The sequence below is a fragment of the Neolamprologus multifasciatus genome, chromosome 15, assembly GCF_963576455.1.
Source record: "Neolamprologus multifasciatus chromosome 15, fNeoMul1.2, whole genome shotgun sequence".
In the NCBI taxonomy this organism is placed as follows: domain Eukaryota; kingdom Metazoa; phylum Chordata; class Actinopteri; order Cichliformes; family Cichlidae; genus Neolamprologus; species Neolamprologus multifasciatus.
The window spans coordinates 31318782-31339635 of NC_140453.1; the positions used below are offsets into that span (position 1 = coordinate 31318782).

At 42.1% G+C, this 20854-nt stretch overlaps 1 protein-coding gene across 2 annotated transcripts in view; it reads right to left on the minus strand.

Moving 5' to 3' along the window:
- Positions 1-1171: 1171 nt before the first annotated feature.
- Positions 1172-20854, minus strand: part of LOC146502443 (arf-GAP with coiled-coil, ANK repeat and PH domain-containing protein 2-like) — a 56382-nt gene continuing 36699 nt past the window's right edge. The window contains exons 11-25 of one of the 2 annotated variants that reach the window (XM_085134081.1): positions 16815-16927; positions 16335-16386; positions 15277-15377; positions 15011-15116; positions 14564-14772; positions 13779-13848; positions 12840-12934; positions 12480-12682; positions 11759-11860; positions 11118-11210; positions 10732-10964; positions 9105-9214; positions 8905-9015; positions 8760-8821; positions 1172-4285 (exon numbers count right to left, since the gene is read on the minus strand). In XM_085134081.1, coding sequence (XP_084990207.1) covers positions 4206-4285; positions 8760-8821; positions 8905-9015; positions 9105-9214; positions 10732-10964; positions 11118-11210; positions 11759-11860; positions 12480-12682; positions 12840-12934; positions 13779-13848; positions 14564-14772; positions 15011-15116; positions 15277-15377; positions 16335-16386; positions 16815-16927 — 1740 coding nt within the window. In that variant the 3' untranslated portion in view covers positions 1172-4205. Of the gene's footprint in view, positions 8822-8904; positions 9016-9104; positions 9215-10731; positions 10965-11117; positions 11211-11758; positions 11861-12479; positions 12683-12839; positions 12935-13778; positions 13849-14563; positions 14773-15010; positions 15117-15276; positions 15378-16334; positions 16387-16814; positions 16928-20854 lie in introns of both variants that reach the window. The other variant, XM_085134080.1, reaches the window with a different exon arrangement.

The window sequence follows — 20854 nt, forward strand, 5'->3', positions numbered from 1 at the left end:
GTTCCTAGAGTATTTAAAAGTAGAATGGGAGGCAGAGCCTTCAGTTTTCAGGCCCCTCTTCTGTGGAACCAGCTTCCAGTTTGGATTCAGGAGACAGACACTATCTCTACTTTTAAGATTAGGCTTCAAACTTTCCTTTTTGCTAAAGCATATAGTTAGGGCTGGACCAGGTGACCCTGAATCCTCCCTTAGTTATGCTGCAATAGATGTAGGCTGCTGGGGATTCCCATGATGCACTGGGTGTTTCTTCTTCACTCACTATGTGTTGATAGTCCTCTCTGCATTGAATCATACTTGTTATTAATCTCTGTCTCTCTTCCACAGCATGTCTTTATCCTGTCTTCCTTCTCTCACCCCAACCAATCACAGCAGATGGCCCCGCCCCTCCCTGAGCCTGGTTCTGCTGGAGGTTTCTTCCTGTTTAAAGGGAGTTTTTCCTTCCCACTGTCGCCAAAGTGCCTGCTCATAGGGGGTCATATGATTGTTGGGTTTTTCTCTGTATCTATGAAGCACCTTGAGGTGACTTTTGTTGTGATTTGGCGCTATATAAATAAAATTGAATTGAATTGAATTTTTAAAAAACACCCCACAGTACTACACCACGAGCAGGGGCCTGAACTGACGACACGAGTAGGATGGATCAGTGCTTTTCATGACCCTACCATATGAATATTGTGTAAATGGTAGCCTCACTCTCCTCTTCTTAGCCGACAGGAGCGGCATCTGGTGTGGTCTTCTGCTGCTTAAGCCCATCGGCTTCACAGTTTAACCATATTGTGTTCAGAGATGCTCTTCTGCATATCTTAAATGTAAGAAGTGGCTATTGAGATTGCTGTTGCCTTCCTACAGCCATCTACTACCACTGACTGGATACTTTTTCAGACCGTCGACTGTAAAACCCCAGAGATGGTTGTGCAGAAAAATCCCAGCAGATCAGCAGTTTGACACACTTGGACCAGCCCCCCTGTCACCAACAACCGTGAGTGGAATTTAGGATTGTTGTCTAGTTTGATTTTAAAAGGAAAGGAAACTTTTTTCTTTCTTCATGAGCAGGCTGTGAGTTAAGAAAACCTCTCTGTCGTACAATAACCTGTTAACAGTGTCAAACGGCTGTTTGATGATTTTAATGAAGTCAAATGAAGAACTCAAAATAAAAGAACCAACACGGAGCTGAATCCTCAAGTCTGTATGTATTGAAATCCTTCCATATTACAGGTATAACATACAGTACATGTATATTGGTGTACAGACAGGCAATTTAAAAAAGGGGGCTAAAATTATTGAACGATACAAAGAACAGCATATACAAAAGCTTATTTAATGATTCAAGTACCTTTAACTTTATACTTCAGTCCTCTGGAGAATTCAAAAGCATCTGTACAAAATGTACAAGAATTGTATCCCAAGTTTCGTCAGCCCCAGGTTTCCTCTGCGATTAACATCTGACTGTGTCGTGTAACTTTCAAAGAGAACAGAAGTGAAGTGCAGGAGAAGCGAGGAACACAGAAACTCACAGTACAAAACTTCCATCAGTGAAGTTGCAGAAGTCGTATTTGAAGATTTCACTGAACTCACCCGGAGGTGTCTAAACTGGATCCATCAGGTTAATGTCTCAGCTCAACACACGAGAGGACGGAAACAAATGTCTCACAGCATGTGCATTACTCACTAACACATCCGGTTACTCTGCATCGCTCTGAGTTTACAGGTCTGTCATTTTCAAAATATTCCCAAAAACCTGCTAACAAATTTCATTGAAGGGTCGGTGTAGTTTGCTCCTAATTAGCTACGAGACACGGTGTGCACCATTTACATGTCTGAGTAAACCTCGGCCTCTGTGCTTCAGCGACAGCCATTCAGTGGATCTATATTTAATCTCATCTTCTGTATATTGTTAGAGGCAGGAAACAGTGCTGAATTCAGCTGGTCTGAACACACACACACAGCAGATTAATTGGAAAGAAAAGCACTGATATTGTTTATAGATTCATCCATGAAATAAGAAGATGCTCATTTTCAGAATTTTTAGTTTTCTGCTGTTTTTTAGTTACGCTGTCAGGGGCAAATGTGTACTTCCCAATGAGTTGCGAGGCAGTTTCTGGCAGTTGTTAGTCGAAATTGACCACAAATGCGTATTATATAAAGTTGCTTTGGTTGCTAGCGGATTGCCACAGTTGTTGAAGTCTGCACAGCAGATGCTAAGTACTTTTGAAGTGGCAGTAAATCTTGAAAAAGTCTGACCAAAATAATGAAACGATGATAAGTCAGTGGTAAGGCACAACTTCCACATCTAGTTTGCGTCGCACTTTTTGGAGCTTCACTAAAACTCAGCGGTGTTTGCAGATGACTGTACACCGCCCATGCAAACTATAGGCGACAACTGCAATCTACCAGCAACCAAAGCAACTGCAAGGAGCCAACAGCGACTCGTCAGCCGGTCAGAGAATTCACATTTTTCACTAACGACCAAACCGAACAGCAACCTTGCACCGAGGAAAAAACAAAGCCAACAGTTGCGCGTTGACTGCACTGAATTTTTTGGTGTCAAAGACCAAGCGTGCAATACCCTCAACCTTTAGGTGACCACGAGGGAGGGGGCTCTCAGACAGATTGCTGAGAGTTTGCAAATAACTGTTGATGCAGTCAGTCTGCACCGGTGAGGGCGACTCATCTGTGATGCACATCTTTACAATAGGAAACTTGACTCAGCTGGTCTAAACCGGTTGTACCGTGGTTATATTCCTATATCAAAGCAAGGCTGCTGAGCACCTGTGTCATTTTGCAGTTAAATTGCCGTCCTGCAGCAACTACATCGTTATTTATGGAAGAATTACTGCTTCAAATGTAAGCGATTTCATGCAACTGCCAACGTGACCTCAGACTGACTCCAGCATCTTCTTCCCGTCCTCAAAGCTAAACCTATTTCAAAGGCAACAAGTTTATTGCACAGTCGCAGCAACGTTTTGGTACAGCCACTGTGTTTTGTGTGACTGCAGCATTAGATACGTTACACACAACTGCTAAGCTATAAAACACATTTTACCGCGCGCTGCTGTCGTCTTATTAAAGGGCTTTTATAACGATCGATCGCCGACTGGTTTACAACAGCAGGAGGATGTTTTGTTTTTCTGACGAGCTGCTGTGAATGTCGAGCCACTCGACTATGGCAGGATGTGACAAATAAATTCTGATTCTGATTGACCAGCATTAACTTTTTTCTTTTCGTTTTTCATGGATCTACTCTGGGAAAATGCCATTATAATAAAAACAGCGTTACACTGTCACACCGACAAACACCTGGAAAATGATTGACCCATAAAATAAAGCGTTGCCTGTATCTACACAGTGAAATCATCCCAATAATGACCGATGGTTTTTCAAACCACTGCAGGTACTTGTGAGAAATTACATTTCTAAAAAAGAAAAGCATTTAAAAATCAAGTCAAATCAACTATTTAACCTTACATGTGAATTGATTCTGGGTTTACTGCTGTCAGAGATCACTGTACACTTCAAAGCCACCATCCAAACTGGTAAACGTCTGTGGTGATTTAACATAAAAGCATACGGACACTTATACACTTGCTGATGATTCTCTAAAGAAAAACTTACATTAAAAAAAATGCTGCAGCTCATTAAAAGAGTCCCAACGAAAGGAGGAAGCAGTTAACAAAAAGCATGAAACAGAGCCTTTAAAAGTCTGCCGTGGGCTTACTTCTCTGTGCAGCTCTGATGCACCACAACTTTAACTTTATTAAAAAAAAACAATAAGTGTCCTTCACCGTCACAAAGTGTGACAGCAAACATTTAACTCAGTCAAAGTAAGCGACAGCCTTGACGGCATCTTTACATTCAGTCTGAGTGTAATTATCATTGGATTTAAGACTATGTGAATCCTTCCAAAGGCTTTAACACTGTACCATTTACTTACTGTTATACATCCTATTAACATGCACAGTTTAAAAAAAGAAAATCCACTGTCGAAGCTCCCCTTCACTTGAACGAAGCACTCGCCTCCGTGAAAACGAACTGATGAAAGGGAGCTTTGGCTACATTAGATACGGTCGCTGGCTTTGATGGGGCCGTTTCTGAATGAGTGTGAATGCGAAGTGGACATCATTCCAACTTTTGTTTTTGTGAAAACAGCCCTTCTGACCGTGGGTGGACGGCGCCCTCCAGCGTCACGGCCGCTGCGAGTCGTACTGCTAGTAGCGGTTCAGCTTGTCTGGGTCATTGGAGGCCATGTGGGTGAAATCCTGGAAAATGTCCTGGTACGTTTCATCTCCTGTAAAAACACGAGGGAGAAAAGACATGAGTAACAAAACTTTTTTTATTTTCTTAGGAAACAGTGTAAGACCATAGACTGTATATCAAAGATGGACATTTTGACCTTTTAAAAAAAAAACTAGACAAACAAACAAAAGGATTATAATTTTAAAAAAACACATCATTTTGTATTTAATAAGATTTAAAACTAGCGACTGGTCACTTCTGTACAGTAGTGTTTTTTGCAACCAGAGTGGTCGCCCCCTGCTGGTCATTAGAAAGAATGTCAGTTTAAGGTACTTCCACAAAGCAGTGAATTTATGCTTCAGAGTTAAATCTGCATCGCCTTAAGATATGATTATACGGCTCTGAAGTAATGAATCCTTTGAAGACCACTTTAAGTCCACTCACTGGGGGGGCGCACGTGCAGCTGGTGCACCGTTGGTGAGTCTGTGTGGTCACAAAAACAGACAGAAACGTGGCATCCCCACAGACCCTTGCTGTCCAATCTATATCGCTCAACGTCTGTGTTAAATCTAGCCATCAGAACCTGATGTGCACCTCCAAGAAATGCATCTGTACATCGTGTTAAAGCAGCTGCAACGATATTTATTGGCCTGTTCAGTACAGTCAATTCCTTCTGTGCATCTGCTGCCACTTTTTCCACCTCGTGTTTTTTTTTATTCATCAGTGAGAGAAAAACAATTATTGCCTCAATATAACTCGCAGATTTCAGTAAATTCCTGGAGGGAGACTCAGAAACTATTGCAACGTAAATGAGGAACAAAAAGTCCAAAACGTAAGGAACAAATATGTTTGCCTCCGGAATAAAGAATGGTGCCAGGATTGTATTTGTTTCTATTGTAGCTGGCACCGCATATAAAACACAGAGTAATCACAACATAATCCCCGAGCACAGGCCTGAATACTGGCAATCATGCCGGCCACTTGCCACTTGGTAGGCTTTACAACGATTCACCGAAGTAGTCTAAATCAACCACGAAACCCTACGCTGTAACCTGATGTGCCCCTCCCTAGAAATGCACTGTGATTGGCCCGTTTAGTACCATCCTTCCCTCCTATTCACATCCAGCTACTTCTTCTGTCGTTGTATCGCAAATCAAATGAAAGAGAAACGATCAATTCAGCAAGAGAATCTTAATTGCCAACGTAGTGGCAACAATGTTACCCCGAACACAGGTGCCACTTAAGTGGTTTTTGTCATTTCCACGTTTGCAGTTTCACTTTCAGCCTCATCATCGGACAGTTATCACAAAGGTACGGCCAGACGCCTGCGAGCCTGCCTGTTTTTGTGACTCCAGCTGCACAGACTCTACATAGGACTCAGACGTAGACGTTTCAATTAAGCTCAAGCTTCACCCAGACAGAATTATGGGAATTATGTACATCTTTTATATACAGTCTATGACAAAAACACTTCATTGTAGATACATTTAAGAAGGAAAGTTTACTGGACTGCTCATAACTTATGTTCACTATAAACTAAAGTATTGACGGGGCTGCATGAAATAATAAATCCTCCATCTCGTATCTTCTGCTGTAGCACAAATGTTTTGTTTTCTGCGTAGAGGCAGGTGTTTAAACAATGTTCACAAATAGCTGAACTTTTCCCCATATTCCCCTTCATATTCATATTCTGCCGAAGTCTTCAAGTTGTCAAGACTACAGTGATTATAAACCACAATGCAGTGGAATTTCACATACGCCCTCATTGTGCAGATGTAAAGCAGGTAAAACATGCACAGAGTTTCATGCAAAGTGGGGAGGGGGCTCATGCAGCGACAGTGTCATCAGTGTCAACAAGAGTGAAAAAGAAAAAATAATTAGCCATACCTGTTAAGAGTGCTGGCGTGGTTGCGAAATATGAAACAGAACAATGTAGAGGGGAGAAAAGAGGCGAAGGACAGAAGAAGCAAAAGGCAAATGTTTGAGGAAACAGTCAGCGAGGCGCTCGTTAGCAACGGGACACGGACTCGGAGAGAAAAGACAGCCCACAGACAGCAAGTTTGTTTCATCAACAACTGTATTGTGTTTAAAGTGCAGGAGTTTATGTACAAAAATACAGTTGTGTTGGCCTCAGCACCCCAAAGAAAGAGAGAAAAGAAGAAAGGCACAAACTCTGGGGAGGAGAGTGAGAAAAGCAAAATACAAAAAGTGACAGAACAGATTTACATAAAAGAGAACGTGAGAGTGTAGGAGGAAGAGAAGATTCCAGCTTAATCAGATCAGTGGTTCTCAGTCGGTTTTAAGGGTCAATTTCTTGTTTTGGGCTTTTTTAAGAACACGACATGATGTTGTAAAAGAATAGTTTTTAAAAACATCGTAAAATTATTTTTAAAAATCATTTAAATGCCAAGAAATATTAAACCGAGAACCACGGCTCTGCACTTCAAACACTCGAGTCAAGAGAACTTTTTTAAAGAGAAAAGAAAAGGAACAGAGGACTGATGAGGTCACCGCTCCCTCACATTCATTAACCCTGAATATCCCTCAGCACTCATCAGCTGATTGGAGGGTGCTGATGAAGAGACGCTGGAGTACCAAACATGTTTTTAAATCTCCTTTTCTGCTCAACACAAACATCCTGTCACAATCACTGCTAACAAACCTGCTGCTGACCTGTTTGGCATCAGTCTCTATCAATAACCATTAAATAAACAACAACAAGACAAAATAACTTCTAGTTATTTGTTGTAAGGTCCAAACAGCTACTAACAGTGCATCTTCCTCCAGCTGTGCATTTCGCCCTTAGTGTAAACGCTCCGTTCTTCGAGAAGAAATGAGCTCAGCCCTCCTCTTCCTGTGTGTCAGCACACACAAACGATTAAATCCTTTTGCTCCACAATCGCACACAAACATTTCATAGAGAACTACTAAACACCAGATCTCTAACATCCAGGGACATCCACACAAATCAGCGATTAGAAACGTTGCATTGACGCTCTGCCTGCAGCAGGGGGCGCTGCTCTTTCAGTGACCGTTTCATCAAAGTGCTTCGGTGCCCTCCGAGCAGTCGGGGCAGCATGAGAGAGACGATGTGGGATGAAACTGGGGTACAGTTCAATCATTCATTGCCATCACCCTCCTCTCCGTCTACATTCATTTTGAAAAACTAGATTTTTTATCATTATCTTTGCTTGTTTTTTTAAATAATAAAGCTCCCATAATGATTAACGTGAATATAAGCCAGGACAAGCAGGTGATCAAAAGCTATACATGGTTACATGTGGATACGTTTCTAGACTATTGCACTATTGCTGCTTGAAATGTACCACCTTCAAATCCACTAACATTCAGGACGATCAGTGCAAAGGCTCTAAAAGTCCTTTTGTCTTACAATTCTGGATTTCCCATGATTATGGGCAATGAGCAAGCACTACAACCAAGACACTCAAAAGAAAAGTATGCGAACACAAGAGTCCTCATGGCACTTACTGCTGTGCAACCAGAGTCACTCTAGAAACATCATTTACAGCATGTACAGTAAGAATAACTAGACTTAGTAGAGTCTGCTCTATAAAAGAAAACTGCTCTAAAAACATCTGTCATGTAACACCAGAAAGATGCGTCGTTAAATAAGTAAACAGGACTTGACAAGCAGTTAAGACTTCAAATAAGAACCGTACAGTCATGGGAAAAGGTACAGCAGTTGCATAACCATTAACAGGAAGGTGCATAAATGACTTCTGAGAGGTCAGTTGGAAAGGAAATATTACAGACACGCCTCTCACGACGATTTTAAAAAGTATCATTCAAAAAGTCTCGATTATTGCCAGATAATGCAGTAGAAACTGCCCTCCCTCTGAGGTCTGAGTGTCACTGGATACTGGTGGCAGTTACTGGGCAGATTAATTTATTTATATATGTATATATTATTTTTTTTTTGCAAAGATACTGTGACTGCTGGCAGAAACACAACAGGAATTTAAAAATAACAATTACTTTAATCAAAACAAAACAAAAAGCTACCTTCTAATCACCTCTAAAACCGAGGAAAAATATTTTTGTACTATCAGTAACTTGACATAAGTAACAGTCACTTAAATGGAAAAGGTGGATGTTCCAGTTTGGAACAAAAACTCTAATACTGCCCAGAGTCGATGGCTTTAACCCTGCAGCTGAGGGACAAGGTGCAGCTGGTGGAGCACCTGGCAGGAAGTTGTAACAGCAGGACGCACGAGCACAGCTGGCAGAGTTGGGCTCAGCTCACTTAAATAGGCCAGTGGATTAAATTCCTCTCGATAAAGAAAAATCGCCCAAATTTTTAACAATACCCCTGAGAATGGATGATTGGGGGTGGTGCTCTTTTAAGTCAGCTGAGCCCAACTCCGACACTTTGTTTCCTAGGCGTCGTTGGCTCAACGCGCTGACGGCAGTGGCTGGTTATTCAGATTCATCCAGCTGCAAGCTAATAAACTCCTGCATGCACTTCCTGTACTGCATCTCGGTGGGGCTGTTGGAGTTATATTGACCTGACTGGCTGTAGGGCCCCTCCGCCTCCCGCATCTCCTCGTTCATCTTGGCTAGTCGCAACCTGGGGAGCGAATAAAGAAACAGGGAATTAAAGGTAACATCTCAATGCACTCTGTAATCTAAGATTACTACCACGACACTCACAGCGTGACAATGTCTGCGTTGGCCGCCTCCACCGCTATGGACAGGGGTGTTTTCTCCTCAATGTCTGTAGCGTTTTGATTCGCTCCTCGTTTCAAGAATAAACACACTTGCCTGCAACGGAAATGCAAGATGTTTTTTTGAGTGTAAAACATAATCCGTGTTGCATTTGAAGTAATAAAGGTGGAGAAGTGGAAACAAACCCCGTGTGTCCCAGCATGGTGGCATGATGGAGGGGTCCTCGGCCCTGAGCGTCCTGTTGGTTCACATTCGCTGCATTTTGGAGCAGAAACTCACAGGTGACCAGAGACCCCTGAAATTTACAGGTGTTTATAATGACACATGCCTTTCTTTCAAGAAGCACAACACATTAGGTCTAGATTTGTTTTAATTCACACACTATGCTTTTAACAGGTAAATATGGAGGAGTATAGATATTAGCATCTGCAAATGTCTCAAACCCAAACTAAAGAAAAGCTGGATTAAACTAAACAGGTGTGATATCGTTTCCATGAAGTCAAATGCTCGAGTAAATAAGAACATCTCTGTAATTTTTAGAGTATCTATAGATAATACTGGCGTTCACCACTGCTACCCTGCAGGCTCCTGGTAGATGCACGTATGGCATTAATATCCAGTTTCTAGGTGATTTCCTTCTTGAGTTATTGTACAAGATATTCATAAAGCTTGACCTTAAGATTGATGTTCAGTGAGATTCTAACTCCTCACAGATTATTAAGTCGATATTTAGTAAATCACAACCCCCAATCCCGCCCACTCTGCAGGCAGAGGAGCCTTTTACGACCGAGAGGAAAAAGCTACGAGTTTATTATTTGGCTGAAACTTGACGCAGACGTCGAACACAGGCAACACTTTATTTCATCCACCTGTGTGACATAAAACTGGTGAAAAGGTTTTAAATCTGCTGCTCAATTAATCGAATTTTAATCACGATTACGATCTGGGCTTTCAACGATCATTAAAAATGACTGAGCCGATTATTAGCCCCTGCCTCGTGCTTTACTCTCGCGCTGCTTCGTGTGGCAAATCGAGCGCACCTCTCTGCATTTCGAACACGTGTCACAACAATTAAGAGCAGCGGTCTCCAACCTTTTTTGCACCACGGACCGGTTTATGCCCGACAATATTTTCATGGACCGGCCTTTAAGGTGTCGCGGATAAATACAACAAAATAAAACTAGTACCGGTACTGAAAAAAAGAAGATTTTAGATTCTAGAAGATAAAAACCCTGAAAACTATACATTTCAGACCTGAGCCTCAACTCTCGCGGCCCGGTACCAAACGACTCACAGACCGGTACCGGTCCGAGGCCCGGGGGTTGGGGACCGCTGATTAAGAGGACCCGAGGGAAGCTCGGGAAGCTAAGCTGAAGTTATTTGGAGAGGAGAGTGACTGCTGTTGGTTGAAAAGAGGTAAAAAAGAACTTCAGTGGTGTGGAAACATTATGGGTTGGTGGAGTCAGACGTGGATCAAGTAGACACAGTGTGTAAACTTTGCTACAGTGTCGTAGCTGCACCACAGAGCAACACTGCAAAGTTCACTAAACATAGATGTTTACATTTTTCATTTATTTTTTATATTGCAAACATTTGCACTGTTATCAGTATTTGCACTATTTTATATTATTTTTTGACAATCTTTAAAGTCATTATTTAACACATTGTTATTGTTAAATAAATATCGTCAAATAATCAAGATCTCAATTTCAGTGAAAATAATCGTGATTATCATTTTTGCCATAATCGAGCAGCCCTACCGACCACTGAGTTTAACGATGTATGGTACCAAGCTGAAGTAGCCATACTGACCCCCTGCACCGCCATGATCAGCGGGGTCCTCTTTTCCTCCTCCGTATTGACCCAGTTGACCTCGGCTCCGTGGGCTAGCGCCTCTGCCATGTCCGGCAGGCTGCGGGCGCAGGACGCCCAGTAGAGCTGAAGACCCGGGCTGTACTCCTTGGGCTCATAGAAAACCATCTCCTTACAGGGTGACGGAGGAGGCAGTGTGGCGGGCATGGGCATGGGTGGAGTCTCAGCGGGTTCTGAAAATGAGAAGATGGGTGTGAAAAATACTAAACCTTCTACAACACGCCTTACAACACAAAGCAGTGTATGTATGATTGCATAACGCCCTATTTCTTTCTCAGAATCTCAGCGTCTCAGCACAGAAGACAGCAGAGGTGAGTGCGTCTTACCTGCATCTGCCAGGCTGTCATTGGAGGGGGTGTTGGCCAGCATCTCCCTGCTCCCATCAGCACTGTTCTGGATGCCGCTGTCTGCACTTTTTACTGTAAAACAGAGTCTGAGTCACTGCTTGTAGAAGAACGTGAAGATATTTGCTGAGTGTATGAAATAAAAGGAGCTGCTGCTGCTGCTGCTTGTTTCTGGCAGTGGAAAGTAACATTTATCAGAGCTTGTTTGTAGCCAATCAATGTGTTCGGCCTCTCAAACTTATTTCAGCCCGATTAACAGAAACAGCAGGTGCTCCTAATATTTTTTACTCAAGGTGCCGACAGTGTGGGAAGAGAAAGAGAACCGGATGACAGATCCCCGCCTTCACCTTAAATTCCAGGTCCCTAAAAATCAAAAATATGACACAGATATATGCAAAAATACCAACACACTAAACAAAACCATGTGCGAGAAACACTCCCCACCTCTCAGTCCAAAAGAAAAAATGCAATACGGAAAACGTGACTGGATGGCTTATTAGCACGGTCCGTATGAAGAAGGAAATGAGGAGGATGAAGGGTTGTTAGTCCTCAGCCCAACGCCGTGACTTCAAATGGACACGGGGGATGGAAAGCAAGCGAAACACTAAGCATTCAGTACTTACTGCTCCTGAGCTTGGAGGAGGTGTCAAAGTAGGAGAAGAGCGAGTCAAGCTCGTCAGGACAGAAGAGAGAGTCCCGGCGGGCCTCGGCACCACTGGCAGCAGCTACGCAAGGGATGATGGGAGTTTGGAGAGCGAAGGGTGTAAATTGAGTGGCAGGGTGGGGTTATAGGGAGAGGCAGTCAGGGCGGGGGTTAGTTCGGAAGCACAGAACAGCCAGAGGGGGAGGAAAGGGCAGAGAGATTTAGGGAAAGGGGAAAAGCAGGGTGGAAGCACAGACAGTTAGACTACTGGCTCGGCTGACGCTGGAAGAGACAGACTCTACGGAAAGCAATGGGAGGCAAAGAGAGCCGAGACATACGCTATTCACAAAGAACATGCAGTATGCTGATGGGTGGACACTTCTTCATGGTAGGAAGCGTCGCACGAGCAAATCCTTCTTCATGTGATGTATTTATTTAGTTTGTTTGTTTTTACTGGAGAAAGTTCTGATTCTGAGGGAGAAACAACCAAACTCTGAAATCAGATTATTTAATTTTGTTTGGATGCTATAAAAAGAAATTGATTAAAAGATAAAGATACATTTAAATGAAAAGGAAAACAACAACATGTAAAAAAAAGTATAACAAAATATGTTTTGGAGGCAATGATCCACTGACTACTAACAGTTCGAATCCTGAGGCTTGCAGCGAAGCTAACTGTTGGTTTAAAGCTGTGAACTGACCTGACTGCCCTGAAGCATTCGAACCAGGTCGAAGTTTTGGTGTGGGTGGAGGCGCTTTTGGTGGCATGTGCTCAGAGTTGCCGCTCAGCCTCTTCTCCTGTTTGCTCAGAGAGACCACTTTGCTGCGAAGCTCCTCGTCTGACGGCCGGCGCACAAATCGACGATCCACATACTTGGCTTTGATGTAGGCCTCGACCTCATGCCTGTGAGCGAACCAGAAAAACATTTCGTTTATGAATGAAGTGAAAATGAAAGTTGGCCGTCAGTGAGTCTTAAGTACAATTTACTAGGAAACAAAATAGGTTACAAAAGCAATTTTTTGGTCTGAAATTACAAGCATGCTCGCTTGTAACTCGGTACCTCGGATCTCCCGGCTGTGGTTTTCTTGCTCCAAGCTCCTCTCGCCGAGCTTCATAGATCTGGTTGATTACTTTGTTGCCCAGTTCACACATTAACTGGAAAACATGTAAATTAACATTAGTGGACTAATGTTAAATGGTAAATGGCTTGTATTTGTAAAGCGCTTTTCACAACCAGTCATCCACCCATTCACACACACTGGTGATGGCAGCTACATTGTAGCCACAGCCACCCTGGGGCGCACTGACAGAGGCGAGGCTGCCGGACACTGGCGCCACCGGGCCCTCTGACCACCACCAGTAGGCAACGGGTGAAGTGTCTTGCCCAAGGACACAACGACCGAGACTGTCCAAGCCGGGGCTCGAACCAGCAACCTTCCGATTACAAGACGAATTCATTTTTAATTTAATTTAATAATAATAATAAATAAATAAATTACAAATTTAAATAAATAATTAATTTAATTTAATTTTTAATTTTTTTTTAATTTTTTTAATCAATTATTATCATTCATTTTCATTTTTCTAGTAAGAAAGCAAAATGAATCAGTGAGTTCAATGGCAACAACGCGTTAATGCGTTATTGCAGTTAGCTTGTTAACGCATTAGCACCGTGCAGCCCCTTGCATGGGGTGATCAGTGTTAACGAAGTGCTAACGAAGATTTACCGTGTTAATGCGGTTATGCCGTTAACGTCATTTTGACGAGAACGACCGAGACTGTCCAAGCCGGGGCTCGAACCAGCAACCTTCCGATTACAAGACGAACTCCCAACTCTTGAGCCACGATCGCCCCTGTTACTCCAGCCATATGTTACTCTTCCTGATCCTTAATGCATCTTATTAAAAGGCAGAGTGATAACAAAATAAAAACTGTGCTTGTAACCAAGGCAGACCATTCATGTGCATTTGTTTGCACATGAAACCTTCTTCTTACTCACCTTTAGCAGTTCTGGTTCCCAAGTGTCCAAAGTCAAAGAACGAACCTTGGAGAAATGCACTCCCAGACTCCTGTAGGTGGCAGAAGCAGGAAAAAAAGCAAGACGGTGTCAGCGCTGTTTACTTTAAATTGTGAAAGCGATAAAATGTTTTTGTTTTAGCTTCGTGGTGAAAACTGTGGTCTCACAAAATTGTTTTTGATGTGTCCTCTAAAAATCTTACTAAATTCACACAAATCAGGAAAACTGCGAAAAGACCCAGTGTATTTTTGGGTTGGTATCCTTGATGATCAATGCTGTACCGTGAAAGCGTGGGAAGCGACACTTTTTATCTATATTAAACTTTAATTACATTTACCCAGAAAAATAATTAAAGGTTATCACAACATCCCAACAGCTCAGTTCACACACCAGTGAGTTTACAGTTCAGAAACCCCTGAAGACATCTGCGCAAAGCATTCGCCCTGTGATCCCGACAGAGGATTTTATATACTGGAGCCAACATACTTTGCATAACTTCTAGTTTTCACAGACCTAATATGAACTCTTAATGAACTGCATTCCTGCAGTGTGGAAGACAAATAAATAAAATGTTCCAGAAATGTCCCGGTTTTCTTCTTTTTTAATTTCTTTAAATTTTCTAAGCAATTAAAAGTTGGTTACTTAAGAATTTGATATTTTCCTTTAATCCTTTGTTATGTTTTGCTTCATCTTTATGTAAGAAGTTGCTCACAGCAATAATCAAAGACCTGTTATAAGGATTTGCTTGTGAAAATATAGCATTGTACCTGTGGATGCCAGAGCACTGTATACACAGGGTGATGCCCAGGTTGATGCTGGCCCAGCGGGGCTCCGGCTGCCCACAGTCGCAGCAGCAAACATTGCCTGGGATGGCCAGGACTTTCTGCAGGGCACTCTCTCCTTTCAGTGATCTCTCCTTTGGCTCCCCTCCAGAGTCCAGGCTCCCTGTTGATGTGGACGACTTCCTGTCCAGCTTCTGACAGGAAAGAAACGGGGAAGGCGCACAGACAAAAATAAAGGACAAAGCAGACGTATTAAAATGAGTAAATAAAAATTAATCTTCAGGGAAAAAATGCAAGACGCAAACAGTCAATGAAAAACTTTATTTGCATAAATCTACACAAATAAGTGTTGCAAAATTTACAGAAATCCTGCCACATTAGTTTTGAGTCAAAAGTGTATCTTGGCTTTCTGGTGTATGTGTGGGTTTTTACCTCACTGTCATCTCCCTTGTCGCGGAAGGCGGTGGCGATGCTGTTCTGGACAGCTTTGATCCAAGCCTGTCGCAGCTTCTCAGAGTCTGCCTGCATCATGCAGCTCCTGTGGGGGCAGACAAGCGTCACACAGCTGCTGTCAGCTCAGAGCAGGAGTGTCGGCACCAGAAGGCGGGTAGGCTGGTGCTCCGCCTTGCCACCTTTTTAAAAATACTCATGCGCTCATTAAGCTGACAGAGGGCGAAACGTCATTGACTCAAACCTACTTGGTGGGTGACACGACTTCAAAACAGAAGCGACGCTCTATGTCCTCGCAGTGCTTGACTGTGCAGAGCCTCAGGTCTTCTACCACCACTGTAGGGTTGTCCTGCAGGCACAGCAGAGGGACTTACATCCAGCAACAGGCGCTCACTTCTTTTACCACAAAGGTTATTGTTCGCAGAACTATATTGTCCAGTTTCCTTAACATTTTTATTAAGTTGGTAGTGACAAGTTCTGTCGCACTAATAATAATTACAGCTGGGGTTATTTTGTTGTAGCATGATGCAAAGCGCAGAGTATCTAACAAAGCCCCAACTGCTCTTGCTCTTTTGACTTTGGTAATATAATCTGGGACAAAACTAAATGTTAGGCCTCTGTGACACAAGCCTCGAGGCCGGTCGGCAAACACCTGGCAACCACAGGTTGCTAAGGACAAATGTGCTGATTGGAGAGTGGTTGCTGGCAGTCACCAGGTGAAAGCTGCATGGAGGTATATGGTGCTGCACTGAAACCTTTCTTGCAATTGCCTTGGTAGCTAGCACACTGAGCTGTCTGCACACATGCACCAACTCTTCACTGAGCAGCAGTGAAACTTTGAGACTGTAAGCCTTCAAAATAAAAGTTGTGTCTCACTGCTGCACCCAGCATGTTTACAGAAGCACGACTCTTCCTCGGTTCACTAAAGCTCGGTGACTAGCTTTTGGTGCAGCACCCTCTTTCTGATCAATTTCATTAGCAACATCCAGCAACCACTCTCCAACTGGTCATTGAAAAGATTTTTTCCCTAGCAACCTGTGGTTGCAGACTTGTCTCTAAACCTGTGTGGTTGGAGAGTTTTTATATTCTGACAAGGATAAATGTACATAAAGTAGAGATTCATTAAAAAAAAACTAAACTTTTCCAGTGTATAAGAGGACTTTATTGTGAGCTCTTTCTATCAACACACAGAAACCAGGCGCACAGCTGTGCCGTCCAGTTAAAAATACACAGAGAGATGTTTGCGCTGGAAGTCAAACGCGTGCATGACTGTCATGGTGGCCGTGCAGAAAGTCACTTGACATACCTTAAATTTCTTCTGGTAAACCAGCTGATTGTTTTGGATGGTGAACCAGCGCCTGAAAGGAGATCACAAGTTTATTAGAAGAGAAAGTCACATGCAAGTGATGCTCCTAAAATAAGACGCTTTGATATCTTCTGATGTGGATGGGAGAGAGTTATCCTGAGGCATGTGAACACAACACACACAAAGACAATAAACTATGGTATTCTGCATGTTTATATCCACTTGGGAAAAAAATGGTCACGAGGAAGCAAAAACTTGAGTCTGTATGTTCTCGATTTCATTTGTGTTGATTTACAGGAATTAAAACACAAAGATGACAAGATGAATGGAAATTCTGCCAAATTATTAACACTTCCTGTGAATCTTAGCTAGCTTTACTCTGTGCCTATGATTAATAATCATATCCTAGTATATCAAAGTATATAAAACTCTGCAATCAGTCCAAAGGAACCACTTCAAAATAAACTCTATACATTATACCTATTCCATGTCTTGAAGGCATTGCTGGCCCTCTTAAACAGATAACCCTCCATGGCGATGCCGTTGTCTGTATCCACATTGTACTCCAGCTTTGTGTCGTCATTCGAGAAATCCTGAAAAATAATGAGGAAGGAAGAGAGGAAAGCAAACAACAACTGAATTAAAACAGGAAAAAACACATTAAATCTTCTGATGCTGGTGAGTTCCTCTTGTTTATCTATATCAGGGTTTATCTGTGTAAGTCAGTGAGTGTCACGGCCCCGCTGACCTGACTGACAATTCACGAACCAGGAAAGACAAACAGCAGCCACAGCGTACGAGCACAGGCCAATAATCTATAGCTACTAATTTAATGTAATGCTTTAGAAAGAAGCCTAAGTGAAAAAAAAGTGTGTCGAGATACACAGTATTTGTTAACAATTAACAAAAATCCAGCAACAAGGCAAACCAACGTTTGTTGTCCGCGTGCAAAAATGCTGCATATCAGTGGTCCAAGTTCATATTTAAAATACTGCAGACATGTAGACGTATACAAAGCAATAAACGTGGTGTTATGAAGCTTTTATTGCATAGCTTCTTACAGCAGTAGTGACGCACTGCTCTTCAATGTGTAACGCAGGAAAAAAAAGCAACCTGTCATGCATCCCATCTCTGATTGACTCTCAGTCTGGCTTTAACTACCAGAGCAGCTGCCACACTCCTAACACCCTCCCAGCTTTCTCAGCTTCAGGTGACACCGGACACCAGAAGCATGCGCGTGCGTGCATGTGTGTGTCCATGTGTGTGTGTGTGTGTGTGTGTGTGTGGACTCATTTTACATCAGGTGTCACCGTCTCCAAAATCAATTACAGCTCGATACATCGAGATCTGTTACTGTGGCGAGCTGGGGACTCATCCTCTCTGTTGTCCTTCTAGAAAAATCCACAGGCTTTTTTGTAACTCAGACTTGACTCATTCAACCTGCATTAGAAAAGCAGTCATTGGCTCTCAAGCTAGTTGAAGCTGGTGGAAATAAAGTGCTATGTTTTGGAGTGCTGGTCACCATCTTTCTTATCTGCTCTGGAAGTATATATATATATATATGTATGATTATCTCCTTTTCCATTTCTGTAGGAGTTGTTAAGCAACTTTAAAACATTACATTACAAAAATACACCACAATGACAATGCCGGAAAGTGTTGACACAGTGGGTCATTTCAGCAGTTATCAAATGTCACCTGACCATCGCAGATGTGTCAGATGCATTTCCAGAGAAACGATACACTTCTTTATAGGAATTATTTAACATTTCAGTTTCCTAATATCATTAGTTAATTAGTCTCATTAAAAAAAACAACAAACAACAAAGGGATGAAGGTCGGGAAGCCAAACATACACAAGTAAATTTATACTGGAGAAAATAAAAGTAAACACCATGAAAACTTGTGAGTGTAGTAATCAGTTTTTTTCTAAAAATACCCGTTTTTGCTTCCATATTCCAGCTTTAATAAAATAAAAATATTATAATATAACCCTTTAATTCACACAGGGTAAAATCAGGTGTTTTCTGTTATTTTGTTTTATTATATTTCCTCTTTTCCTTGTCTTAAGCCATTTTAAGCATACACAGGTTCACCTTTTGCATAAAACACATTTAGTTGTCATGTAATTAAATAAGTAAAATTGCTATTGCCATTGATATCTGTGAAACCATTTACCTGATTTGGAATGTTTAAAGAATATTATGAATATTATAAAATTATGAAAAGCTATCAACAAAATATCTATGCCTGACCTGCAAGATTGTGGTTTCTACAGGGCTTCAAATCTGCTGTCAGAGACGTCATTCTACATTAACTTTTGGTAAACTCCTGAGAGTCCATATTCATAGATTATAGATATTTAGCTCCTTACTATTTTTATATTTTTATATTTTATTTTATTATATTTTACTATATTTTCTGTACTGTATCATGCTGCTGAGTGACTGCTGCTCGTCAAACACATTTCATTGCAATGTTGACCCTGTGCTAACTTGCATATGACAAATAAAACTTGAAACTTAAAACCTGAAACTTAGATTCACAGTATCGGATATCACTCTAAAATATCTGAAGCACCTAGCTCAAGCAGTTTTCTAAATAATGGAATTTTGGCTCCTCAAAAAATTGCTGTAAAAACATCTAAAATCTGCCGTTATTCCTTCCTCTGAAACATTTATATGATTAAACTAATGACAGCAGGGACCAGAAAATAAAAAAAAAAATCCTACTAAAACTGATTAATTACCCTGGATTTTTTTCAAGGAACATCTGGGATTTTCAGGAGCAAACACTGAATGATCCACGAGTCTCTCATGGTAACTTCCTGAATGTTCAGCCCCTGTTACAGCCCAGAGATGTAGATGTAACCCATGAAAAATATGTCCTATTCCATGTTGTACCGAAAGGATATGCACACATGCACACACACAAACACACTGGCAAGCACAATTTTCCAGCACGACATACACTGGAATGAGTCGAGTTATTTTTGTGCACAAGGGGAACAAAACGTGTCTGCGTTTAGTTTCTGACTAGGGACACAATGGAAAGTCCAGGCATTAATAAATCCCCGTCTTCCTGAAGGTGGGACAAAATTTAAGTCCCATAACTTTTAACAATTACTCTTTAAACTTCAAACACTAGAAATAGCCCCTAATTTCAGCTTGATGTGTGGTGGCCGTCACCCACACATCAAACAAATGCTACAAATGTTACTACTAAAGAATGACAGAGTTTCAGCTGCTGCTGTCACGTGAAAAACTTTCCAGTTCTTGGTTTCAACTACTGGTTGAGAAACTTGACGTGACCACTTCAGCTTGGGAAAGTATCGTCAACCCCATGACATAAACCTAAAAACAGGTAGTGGCTGAAACAAAGCTCATAGGCGCTTGTTCTTAGATCCTGATTTTAAATATATTATCTAAGAAGTAAAGAAAAAAAGTTATGAAAAACCGCAAAACAAAACAAATATGTAGAAAAGAAAAAACCCCGGCATTAAACCTGAAGACTTCAGTGACGCAGACACTGACAATAACGATGACACATCAGAATGAAACAAGCTGCATTAGCAACACTAATGCATGTGCTGCACTTCAGAGTAAGAAAACAGACAGAGATGCAGATAACTGCACAAACACATGAGGTCCTGCACCGCATGCAGGGGAGGAGATGAAAGGCCGACAATCGATGCATTGACTCTACGTACAGAGGTCGACCTCCAAGCGCAAAAGTTGCTGTAGTCTGGTAAAAAGTGGAGCTCTGTCACCTCCTAAAACACCACACACAAACACACAGCGAGACACAGAGAGAAGAACATTGCTTTTGCTAATGCTAACACAGGAGAATCGGTCACGGATGCGAGTGTAAGAAGCCACAGACACAAACGCATGCTTTACAAGTTCTTATCGGATGCACTCACCAGATACCAAACGTAGTGAAAGCGACTGAAAATCCTCATTTTCCCCAGATTATTGCACACAAATCAGTTTGAATGTGCGTTTGCTTACGCGTGTCTCTGTGCAGCATCCCAACAACAGAAGCTACCTGAAGCAGTGTGGCCTGTCTCGTCAACAAACCCTCGCCACCTCCTCTCCTGTGGCTGCGCGTCTATCAAAACCTCCGTCACAGCCTCTGCTGCTCCTCCTCCGGCTTTAAATGAAGGTCAGTGTGTCTGTGTGTGTCTGTGTGTGTGGCTCTTGTGACTGCTGGGTCAGAATAATCAAGTGGACCACGCAGAGGAGTTCGAGCATCAAACATTTATAGTGACTACAGTTTAACACTCAGTGCGCTCAGCTTTTCCCCTCGCTCTCTCGTCTCCCTCGGGTGTGTGTAAATAAAGTAGCCAGTCTTTCAGGCAAACTGAATATCTGTAGCATTTGACCCTTTAACATGAACTGCAACCAATAAATAAATAAACGTCTTCTGTAAATGCCGGCTGAGTGTAGGCGTTTCTTGCACAGCTGTTACAACTGCAGTCACTTCTTATTTGCTCACTCTGAGATAAAACAGACATCTTC